Here is a 12,311-nt window from a genome sequence, read left to right as displayed (position 1 = left end):
TCTTGCGCCGTGTGCTTATGCAATCAGAAGCACAAGTCTCGATTGACTAAGTGCATCTGGTATTCAATCCAATACGCTCTCCTCCTCCTCTCCTTGTCTAAAGCAATCTGTGTGACGTAATATACTCTTTCCATTTAGACGAGAAAACAGAAACCATGTTTACAAGCTTCTTAGCTCTGAAACTTTCATTCGTTTGCTCTGAAATGCTTTTGTAAAGCCTGAATAAAAGATTGTCACAAAATGTTCCCATAGCTTCATAAACGCCTTTATTTGCATTCTTTCCCTTCTTCAAAGATTGCATATCACATTAAGCTAGGAAGATGTTCCTTGTGCAATGTGTGAAAATTGTCAATGTCGGCAGTAGATTTTGTGCTTCCCAAAGTATATAATGCTGGCACAGATTTCTAAAAACTACTGACAGAAATGAGTGCTATTCAGTAATTAATTTTACTTTGTTTCCCAGTAATTGCAAGCACATGTTCTAGGGGCAAATGTCATTTGCACTTAACTTTTGGTGTTTTCGATACCGCGAACAGTACTAGGGAACATACGTCTAAAATGCCTTAGTTGCCAAATACTCTGATCATGATATGGAGTACTTCGAATAATTAGAAACACAGTTTGACTCTTTTTCGAAGGATTGTATTTCGAATAACTGCTCACACAAGCACCTCATCCAGTAGCATAGATACTTTACAATAGATGTCAAGATCACAATACTATTTACAGCAATTTATCATCTCAAACTCTTCTGAGGAAATGGTAAAAACTATTGCAACACTACGTAAAATTATGTACGAGACTCCGAGAACTTGTAATTACATCTTCCGAATAATATTGTTGTAATGTTTTAGTTCTCGCCACGCAATTAAAACCATATTTCAATTTTAACTATTTTTCGTATTTCCAAAGCAGTTTGAGATATCAAATTATTGTAAACTTAATTATCATCTTTATGTCTATTGAAAACCATTGAAACAACCTTGTACCTTCTAAACCAGTGGTTCTCAACCTTTTTTGTCTGGCGACACACTTTACGGAACGTCCAGGGATCGCGACACACGTTTCATATTTTTATAATAATAATAATAATAATAATAATAATAATAATAATAATAATAATAGTGCAACCCTATAAGTTTTTATAATGTAATGACTGATTGTAGTATTGAGCATTCTTGCTGCCGCTGAAGGCGTTAACTGGTACAATCTGTCTCGAAGCTGATTTTAACTATCTATTATTAAATTTTTCATGGTTTTCAAATTCTAAAATTTCGCGACACATCCTAGGAGACTGCGTGACACACCAATGTGTCGCGTAGTGTGGGAGACTCGGGTTCGATTCCCGGCAGGAGCTCATATGGTTTCGACTCCACGTTAATCAGTTGGTCCACGTCTCATATAGCTTCGCTGCTGAACGGGACGTTGAACTCAAAATCAACTCAACCAATGCAACACAACGGTTAAGACCGCTGTTCTAAACTACTATAATATAAGGATTATACATATTGTATTAGTTCTGTTGCAAACGTTACCAATCTTTACAGTTAACTCTGGAAGGGTTTGAAATATGAAAATGCTGTAAACTGCAACATGATTTGTTTGGACATTGAAAATCTATATCATTACCTAGATATGATACTTACTTAAGCATTCTTTTGAAATAGTTTTTCGAAAAAAAATCAAATTCTGAATCATTTGCTCGTTCCCATTTATTTACAACTTGTCATATCGTCACCATGGTACCCAGCACTAAGGTACTTTGCATATCCTTTGCCTCCTTCCATCTTAGTTGTGCTGTTAGCGTGGGTAAAGGCCTCCAAACTTTAGATGTTTGTAATACTGTAGTAGATAGATAAGATTTCTCCTAATTTGTTACTATTTTACGGTTATATACCCATTCACTTTGAACCGTCAATTTTTTCGTTTCTAGTGTCTAAATTAAGCAGATTTGGATTATTATTATTATTATTATTATTATTATTATTATTAGTAGTAGTAGTAGTAGTAGTATTTTGACCTTATATTCTCTTATATAGCTGTGTTATGGCGATGTTTCGGGTAGGAGAGATTTTGGCCCGTAGAATTTTGGGCGGCTATGTTTTTTGGCCGTATACCATGAATGATAAGTCATAGATCCCCAGTACTATTTTTTTCTGCCTTTTTAGACAATAGTTTACCTTTGCAATTTCCTTACTATGCAGAGTCAGCCTGAAAGTTTCATGTTTCTACAGCAGTCGAACTTGAAAGCAAGTATGTGTGTTGACTAGTCAGGCAGAAACTTGTGCAACTAAAAACTACTTTTTATGTTAGTGATGTGGGACCTACTCTTAGAAGCAAATGCATACCTTATATTAAAGACTATTATGAGACTCACGCTTGGAAGCAATTGTATGGCAAACTTATTTTACTAAGTCAGTCAAAGTTTACGTGTTATTTGGCACTATTTAGCACATTAAAAGGAGTGCCCTTTTAATTCTTAAAGATTGGAGTTTTTTTCTGCTCAAGTTCATAGAATATTAATGAATTATTGCTTAAGCAATTGTTAGGCATATTTACTGAATGTTTATAAAACAAATGTTCAGATCCGTTTCTGAATTTTATTTGATATCTTGTTGTTGGTAGGTATGGAATGAGGCCACGGGTTGATAACGTTTTGAGATAATGGCACATACTCATATTAGTAGGTTGCTAGGGAATAGGGTCTATACTGTGTAAACAGTTTATGTAATGAAAATATATTAAAAATGGATTGATGTGAATCCTAGTATGTTCCCTTAGTATGTGGATATGTAGGTAATGGATACCTTTGTTTATTATTTGAAAATGCTACGGTATAGTGAAATGCAAGTATGATGTGGATGTAATACGGTAATAAATGGAATCAATAGTAAATTGGAATCAATAGTCTTTATAGTTGAGTATAAATATCAGGCAAATATATCTATGTAAAATATAAAGGTGTAGATTAAGTTTAAGAGAACCTAACCTAACCTTGGTTTTCAACATTTGTTCTTTGTGCTTTCAGGAGGCTGAGGGAGGTAAGGATGCAACCACCACTACTGTACCCAGGGAGAAGACTACGGAAGCTGTCCAATCATCGAGTGAAAGTCAAACGAAAACGTCAACAACCACAGCAACAGTATTGTCAGATACCGTATCCAGTAATAAAAGTTCAGAAAATGTTTCTTCAACTGCTTCAACCGAATCTTCCACAAAGTCGCAGCTAGCAACAGAAGCAACTACAAACACCACTGAATCTTCAACTAAATCTCAACCAACAGAAGCGACCACAAACGCCACTGAATCTTCAACAAAATCTCAGCCATCAACAGAAGCAACCACAAATGCCACTGAATCTTCAACAAAATCTCAATCAACAGAAGCAACCACAAACGCCACTGAATCTTCAACAAAATCTCAATCAACAGAAGCGACCACAAATGCCACTGAATCTTCAACAAAATCTCAACCAACAGAAGCGTCAACAAAGGCCACTGAATCTTCAACAAAATCTCAGCCATCAACAGAAGCAACTACAAATGCCACTGAATCCACAACCAATACAGATGCTTCTTTAAAAAGTGGGAGTTCTGCAGGCGATACTACCAATACTTCTGCTAATACTACCGTTGCTTCTACTCCTGTGTCCTCCACTTCTAAGGAGTCAGGAAACACAGGATCTGTAGCTGGAACAACCACAGAAGCCGCTCATAGTTCAGGTGGAACAACAGAGAAAGCGCCAAACTCCACATCTAGCGAAAATACCACTTCATCTACTCCAACAGGTACAAGAGTTGCTGATGCTGCAGGAAACAGTAGTACACAAAGTACTACAGGTACTTCGGCCCAGACTACAGTTACAACTGAAAGGACACCCATTGCAGAAAACAGCTCCAGCACTCCAACATCTACCATTCCATCAAGTTCTACAGAAAACGGTGCAGGAAAGACTGGCCCATCCAATGAAACTGCGGTTGCACAGAGCACTAGTACCAAGTTAAATGAAATTGTGACAGGTACATTATCGAGTGCAGGAACCGAATCTAGCGTATCCACAACTACAGCAGGAGTACTAAATGATGCTGTTGATGATGTAAACACTGCATTTTCTCCTGAAAGAACAGGGAAAACTTTGTCCCCAGACTTCCCGAGTAATGCTGCTGGTACTACTACTCTTGATACTGTATCGCCTGTATTAACATCATTCGACAAAGGAGATCAGGACACCATTCCTCTTATGCCTCAAACACCAACAATACCAGACACTCAGAACGTTCCAGATGCTGTTCAAAGTAATAGTATTAGCAGCACTACAGTATCGACTCCACAATCGAGTACCAATGTCCAAGTCTCGTCAACAGAAAGTCCAACTCCCGCAGTGGTCGTTCCAAATATATCGGCGTCTGACAACACGAATACAACCCAAAGCACAGAATCGTCCAGGAACGTAACTAGTCCAACAACTGTTGCGCCGAAACAACCAGAAGGTGCTAATACTTCATCTGTGCCAACGAGTAGCACTGAAGCTCCAAAAGACCAAGATAATGAGATAATTGTCTCAGAGAATACAAAAGAGGTGAGTGTTGACTTTAAAATTTTATTATGGATAATGTAGCATATATTTTATAAAATACCACTACTGTAGTGAGCATCAGTCTAATAGCAGCGCATTTGCTCGCACAACTCTCTTCTGATATGTCCCTGAAAGGACAATTTTATTGGCACACCTCTTTCCATTCTGTTCATTTAGCGTTCAGTTTGTAAAAATGCATTAAACCTTCTGACTTTGGTAAAGAATAAACTCAACGTTTGTAGTTGGTTTCACACAGATTTTAAACACATTTTTCTAGAACAACTTTATTTTACGTGGTATGGCATGTTTTCTTCATGTGAACATGAATTGCTCCCTTAAGATCTATTATCTAAGTCAGTGATGGGCAAACTTTTTTTATTTAAAAAGCGGCCGAAGAAAAAAAAAGGGAAAACTGTTAGATGGGCCAATATAATTTTTATTAAAAACATAAATGGTACACATTTTAATATTCTTTTGGAATCTAAGTACTATTAATGACTAAAGTTCTTAATAACTGAAATGCACTGACTCGGAAGTAAATTGCTCATTTGTCAGTCTGTTTCTGATAGAACTCTTTCGAAATAATTCTACTCTTCAATATTTTTCGTGTCTATTCATAACGGAGTTTGCCTATGGCCCTGGACTTTTGATACACCCGGTATAGCAAGTGCATTTACTTTCGTAGTAGCTTTCAACACATAAATTCTATTAATCAAAAGTCCAGTTGTGCCAGTATGTGAGGCAGTTTGGAAGAAAGAAAAATTTAAAAAATGAGATTAATGGCCATTGTTCCGAGATAGTTGAACCTTTTTTTTAAACTAATCTAACTTAGTGTATTACACCACCACACCGGGACGGTTGAACTGATTTTGATTAAATTTTATACAGAGGTTATCCTCGACCAGGGAATGTTTTGTATTGATTCAATTTTATGAAACAATTATACGTAATGAGGTGAGCTAATTGATTACCAACGTGTCCACTGCATATATTTTTTTCAGGCGCTACACTAGCCAACTGCTTTTAAGTTGGTCACAAGGAAGCGAGTGACGTTAGATTTACATCGAAGTTGCACCACCGAGTGACGTAATGTCACGTGGTATTATAATGAGGACAAAAGTGGAATAAAACGAGCTCTGCGGGGCTTTTAACCTCCTTCACTCGCTGACGCTCGCTCAGCTAGGTTTCGTGACGTAAGTTAATCATTTCTTTTATTGCCCCCTCTTGGTGCTTCCGGCACCTCACCCTCTCTCTCTCCAAACTACCCCCTACGCCCCTCGCTTCGCGAAGTCCTCACCTCTTACTCCCTTGTTTATTTATAACGCCATTGTTTATAAGGGCTTTCAGAAATCTCTAGGTAAATGGTGGAAAAGCACAATTTATGCATTATATTATGTACAAGGGTAAATGAATATCATTTTTATCTTATTTTAATGTGTTATGACAAATTTTTGAAAATAAATCTGTCCTAGGACCCATCAAAAGCGATTTTCATTACTAGTCCACACAAGGGCCCCATGTTGTGGTTTCTAAGGAAGGGGGGCAAGTATAAGCGACGTTTCAAAAATAGTTTCAAATTTTGCTGTAACTAATGTAAAAATTCTATTGGCTTTTCGATATTCTGAAGTACAATTTCCTCTAGGAGGCAAGCGCCCCACCTTGCCCCCCCTGATGGGCGCCTTGAGCCCACACGCTAGCATGATCGGCTATGGAAAACAACTGCAATTGGGATCTGATTTGTACTATATGTATACTACGTGACGAGAAACTGAATTCCAACCAATCTGAACCGTGTATTTAGCTCCTATGGTTAGGGTCGAGTATGATTAAATTATATGCGTGTCCACCGAGATTTTACGTGTTTAAAGGTTTAATAACTGATAACTAGGCAACCAGCGGTACAAAAGCGAATTATTGGTTGCATAACGAGCTACATAAGCACAAACATTAAGTCAGGCACTACATGTATGCTAGTTTAAAAAAAGAAAAAAATACTATCATTGTTGATTTTGTACGATATATATATATATATATATATATATATATATATATATATATATATATATATATATATATATATATATATATAGATAGATAGATAGATAGAGATAGATATATAGAGATAGATATATAGATATAGATAGATAGATAGATATACACTTACAAGGGAGAATCGATTAGAAACCGGAAAAAATATTGGGATAAATTTGGTATTGTGGGATAAATATTACCTGGATATTAACAAAATTTATTTGAAAAAATATAAATACAATAGATAAATGATGGTATCATTATTTGATATATTGAATATATATGTTTTGGGGTATTGTAAAATTTGTAAAAAAAAAAAAAAAATCGATTCTGTAATTCAGGCAGTCAAGGTAGTAATGGGCAAACTTAACAGAAGCTACTGAAATTTGAATTCTCGGAAATTATATTTCGGGTGTTCGAGTGGTAATAGAAAACTGCTCTCTGTGGCAGGTAGTTTTCGTACTTATAGGAGGCCTACAGGGTGTTTCAAAAACAAACCGACAACGCTTGGGAGGTGATTTCTGACACCAAGGTAAGACAAAAAGTATAGACCAATCTGGGTGCACAAATGCTTCCTTTCGGAGTTATAGGCTTCCGAAATCATGAAAAAAATGAACTTTTAAAGGACCATAGCTCTCAAACTGTGGGATGTATCGTAGTCGGGTCAAGACTTCACTTAGGAAGTAATACGTGCATTATCCAAAAATACATGTTTCAGAGTCCTAAGGTACTCACGCAACAATTTTTACAGAGGGAATTTGGCTACGGGCATGTAAACTGAAGTACTCACCCACTACCTGTCTAAAAATTGTTGCATAAGTGTCTGAGGATTCTGAAACTTGGATATTTGGATAGGGCACATACTAGTTCCTAAGTGAAGTCTTGACCCGACTACGGTAGATCCCATAGTTTTAAAGCTATGGACCTTTCAAGTTCATTTTTTCGTGTTTTTGGCAGCCTATAACTCTGAAAGGAAGCATTTGTGCACCCAGGTTGGTCTATACTTTTTGTCTTATCTTGATGTCAGGAATCACCTCCCAAACGTTGTCGATGTTGTTTTGAAACACCCTGTATAATTAGAGATCTGTGGATATATTTTCAAGTTCTGTGCGCATGGTGGATAAAAATGCGGATGTTTGTGAAAAGATAGTGATCGATCTTCTAAATACTATTAATTTTGTAATAAATCATGATTTTGCTTTCGGGCACACAGTCGCCAGAACAAAATTGATTTTGGTTATTTCCCCCTTTTTCTCTGCTTTAAAATCTTATAATAAATATGAAGTGCTAATCTGATTTGATTTATGCCCGTTTGGCCTTTTCCCGTTTCGCCTTATGCCCTCAAACATATTTTGAGAGACAACCGATAAGGATGTTATCTTAAGGCGAAACGGAAATTCCCGTTTCGCCTTATAACATACAAGAGAATTTTCACTCCGTATCTGTAACAAAGAGGGATTTATTTTATTCTGAGCTATAACCTCTCTTCTATTTCATACAAATTAAACTCAAATATCTTACAAGAAGATAAAGTTTATTATCACACCCAAAATAGCATATCAAGTTTCTATTTGGATATAATATTAAACAGGATCAATATATGAAATTACATCAATTTCACTGTTGTTAAGTCTATCTTTTAGGCGGTGAATCCTGTCCTCAAGCCGTCTCCACTTTAGCTTTCTAAGTGCTCCCTAATAACTCACTTGAAGAATTACTCGCAGTCTTTCATGTTCACGTTGCTTGTTTTTCATTAATTCAATGAAAGAATACATGTCTAAGTGATCTCTTGATGCCTTTTTTTCGTAATTTGACGTGCCACTCTCCTGCATTGTTAGTTGTTCGTTCTTGATCGTTTTCAAAGTGATTACACAAGTCACTGCAAATAGGTAAAAAAAAAAAAAAAAAAAAAAAAAAAAATCATTAACACATTGAAGATTCAAAGGATTGCACGAGAATCTACGTTGGAAAGTCGATAGCATAATTTTGGGTAAACCTAACTTATTTCTTTTGTAAATCAAAAGAATTTATTCTTTTGATAATTTACAAATTAATGAATGCAGAATCTTTAATACATGCACGCCGCAAGAAAATCTATATTACACTACATTAGATGCTAATGGAATAAAATATTTTACTGTGTAATGCTCGGAATAGAATAATCAACGATTTAATAACTTAAAAAAAAAAGAACTTGCATTAAACGCCAGTTATTTATGTAGGAAAGAAAACATACTTACGGAGGAAATAGCGAGTCATCATCATCCAGCCAAGTGTCTACAAGATAATCATGAAACCTCTCCTTACATGAAACGTCAGGCGCATCATCTTGCAAACGTACAGTCACGAAAGAAAGTATTCTTCAGGTGTCTAAATTTCTTTTCCTAATAACTCAACAAAAAATTAATCTATTAGAGTAACGACTTTGGTAAGTTGTCAAGTTGTAACTATTCTAAGGATAACAACAAAAAGATCCAAATTAATTCATTTGTTCCCGAGTTATTGGCAAAAGAAAATTAGTCAACTGTCAAATAATTTCTTTTCCGTTTGTACAAGCATTACATCTAAATGGGAAGTTGGTACCAGAGGTAGTGCTGCTGAACGTCGAATCCATTTTTTCACTTTAGAGTTCTCTTTGTACAGTCTGCAGCAAAAAAACCTGCAACATGAGCATGTAAGTTTATTGGGAAACTACGCCTAACAGCGCAGGAAATCGACATAACATAAGTGGCACGAATTATGCCAGGAGAAACCTCGGCGTCCTCCCCTGCACACTTATTTTGAAGCAAAAGATTTCGTCGTTTCACAATAAACTTACATGCTCATGTTGCAGGTTTTTTGCTGCGGATTGTACAATACGAAGCAAAAAACCTGCAACATGAAAGTTTAAGTTCATTGTGAAACTACGCCAACAACATAGGCAACCAACCTAACGTCTTTGTGGCACTGATCACGCCAGGATAACCTTCGGCTTCGTCCCCCTGCACACTTCGTTTGGAGCAAGAAATGCATAGACCACGTGACTACAAACCACAAATTTCTCACAAGATGGAGTAATAGATTGAGGTTCTTCTCATTTCTCTTCTCATTTTACATCCTCAGTTTTAAAGAGAGAGAAAGAGAAAAAGGTCAACGTGATAAAAACTAAATAAAGAGGAATATGCGAAATATAAAGGGAAAGAAAACGTGCGCATCTATTGACAAATGACATATGCACTTCAAACGAGACCACCTCAAATTTTGTTATGAACCATATATAATAACTGTGAGAATCAGCAAACCACAAAGACATAATTAAACACAGTAAGTGTTATATAACACATATTTATTTAAACAAATAAAAATGCTCGCAGAAAGCTGAAAATGTCTTTAAAATCTCAACCATAACTGAAACAAGAGATTACTTCTCTATTGTTTTTCTTCGTAGCATCCATCTACATGGAGAAATGAGAAAGAGAGAACATCTTAAGAGATTCGCACGTATAAAATATCGGAAACTGCTAAATGGAAAAAATTACAGTCTTTGGATGGGATTCGAACGCAGAACCATAGTATTAGAAATCCCACACTCTACCGATGTAGCTAGTCTGATAGTAATACCCTGTTCCTCCATCATTACCTATGAAAGATGGAATGGAGTCTGCAGAAAACTACGTCTAACATGTCCACGACAGACCGCCTATAACCTGTCTAATTGGTACTTTAAAAAGCTAGTTCTACACGTGCATAGAAAAGTAAAATCAAATGAGTAGTTAGTACACATCACTTTGTCTGTCTCACTCTATCTCTGACTATAGAAATCGAGGAAGAAGAAAAAAGTATAGAGGTGAGAACACAGGAAGAACAAGCAAAAATATAAGTTGCAGGAAACTGAATATCAAGGAGAGAGAGAGAGAGAGACATAGAGACAGAGAGGAAAATAGAGGGAACGGAGCAAATGATTTAATATACATCGGAAAAGAAGGTTCACAACTGTGCTATACCTTTAATGTATTGATACTCTGCAGGCCCGTATCCACGGGGTGCTAGGGGGCCGGGCCCCCCTTAAACTTTGGCTGGCCCCAATAAAGGTTTCACGATAGGCTTGGAAATGAACTATAATATGGTGATGAAGTATAATATGATTGGGTCGGGCTCCCCCTAACTTCGGCCGCTCCCCCCCTAAATTTTTGGGCTGGCTACGGGCCTGATACTCTGTTTCTTCTAAATTGCTTGCTAGATGACAAATATTAATTTGTAAAAACGTAGCAAATGCCCGCGTTGTCTTGTTTTCTTACTGTTTGAGTAATAGTGGAAAACGTGGTTTATGCAACATAATAAATTACTAATTTTCCCACAACAACCATGTAGATGTTGTTGATGATTTTGAGTTTAACGTCCGTTCACCAGCGAGACTATATGAGACGTGGACCTACTTATTAACGTGGAATCCGAACCATATGAGCTGCTGCCGGGAATCGAAGCAACCATGTACTGTTGGTAAGAAATTTCTAAGCAAAAGAAAAAACTGATCAGCAAAATACATAAAACGATAGTCCTGCAAACTATTACTTAGAGAGAATTTATTGTAAAATCAATACATCCATGTGGCTGTATATAGTCCTAAAGTGATTAGAAAACTTAATATTAAACTGTCGATCACATTGCTTTACTTATTTGAATTCAATGTCGTATAGATTCGGTTTTAGCTCTAGTTTTCAGCGTTCTCACTTCGATTCTTAACTTGTTGGAAATATGCATTAATCGAAATTATAAAAGTATACGAAATTTAACTAGCTAAAAGAAGAGAATAACATAAAAATCCGGATTAGAGTACGTCGTCGCCAACATGTGCTTTTATTTCAGGGAGCATAAAGTCGAGAAGATCAACATTTTTTTTACCATTAAGTCGGTATTCGATGGATACCACCTCAACCTGCAGTCTCGCATATCCATCCCCAACAGTGAATCGTCACATGACCCATTCGCGCTGAACGGGCCATATATTGTGGATCAAACCGTCTTCCAGATGGACGATACACACGTGTTGGCCCAAAGTAAGAAATTTCTAAGCAAAAGAAAAAACTGATCAGCAAAATACATAAAACGATAGTCCTGCAAACTATTACTTAGAGAGAATTTATTGTAAAATCAATACATCGTAAAGTGATTAGAAAACTTAATATTAAACTGTCGATCACATTGTTTTAATTATTTGAATTCAATGTCGTATAGATTCGGTTTTAGCTCTAGATTTCAGCGTTCTCACTTCGATTCTTAACTTGTTGGAAATATGCATTAATCGAAATTATAAAAGTATACAAAATTTAACTAGCTAAAAGAAGAGAATTACATAAAAATCCGGATTAGAGTATTACAATAAACATGTGTATTTTGTTTAGGGTTTGCAAGTCATAGCTTATAGGAATTATAGAAAAAACGTTCGTTGTGAAGCAAAAGATAAAACAAAAAACAAACAGAGAATAGATTCGAACCTCACGTGGATTTGAACACGAGAATGCGGAGGTAGTAGACTACTCTACTAAACCGCGCGGCTATACCTTAATTCCCTAGTACGTTTTGATAAATATTGTCTAGAGTATTTGCAATTTACTTTTTTCTGTTTTGTTGTTTGTCATATAATGTATACGTGTGGCGAATAATAGAATAGAACTGTTTTAGACGAGTATGAACAAATTTCCCAGACAAATCGTAATCTTATATG

The 12,311-nt window shown here is 36.2% G+C and overlaps 1 protein-coding gene across 1 annotated transcript in view; it reads left to right on the top strand.

Annotated features, from left to right (window-relative positions):
• The window catches only part of LOC145682782 (uncharacterized), a 190,914-nt gene that overhangs the window by 97,544 nt on the left and 81,059 nt on the right, over positions 1-12,311 (top strand). The window contains exon 4 of the mRNA XM_081754160.1: positions 3,029-4,579. Coding sequence (XP_081610286.1) covers positions 3,029-4,579 — 1,551 coding nt within the window. The remainder of the gene's footprint in view (positions 1-3,028; positions 4,580-12,311) is intronic.

This window comes from Thermobia domestica, chromosome 1 (genome assembly GCF_964235325.1).
Source record: "Thermobia domestica chromosome 1, izTheDome1.hap1.1, whole genome shotgun sequence".
NCBI lineage: Eukaryota > Metazoa > Arthropoda > Insecta > Zygentoma > Lepismatidae > Thermobia > Thermobia domestica.
The sequence above is the reverse complement of the archived record's forward strand: the minus strand, read 5'-3'. Positions and strand labels throughout refer to the sequence as shown.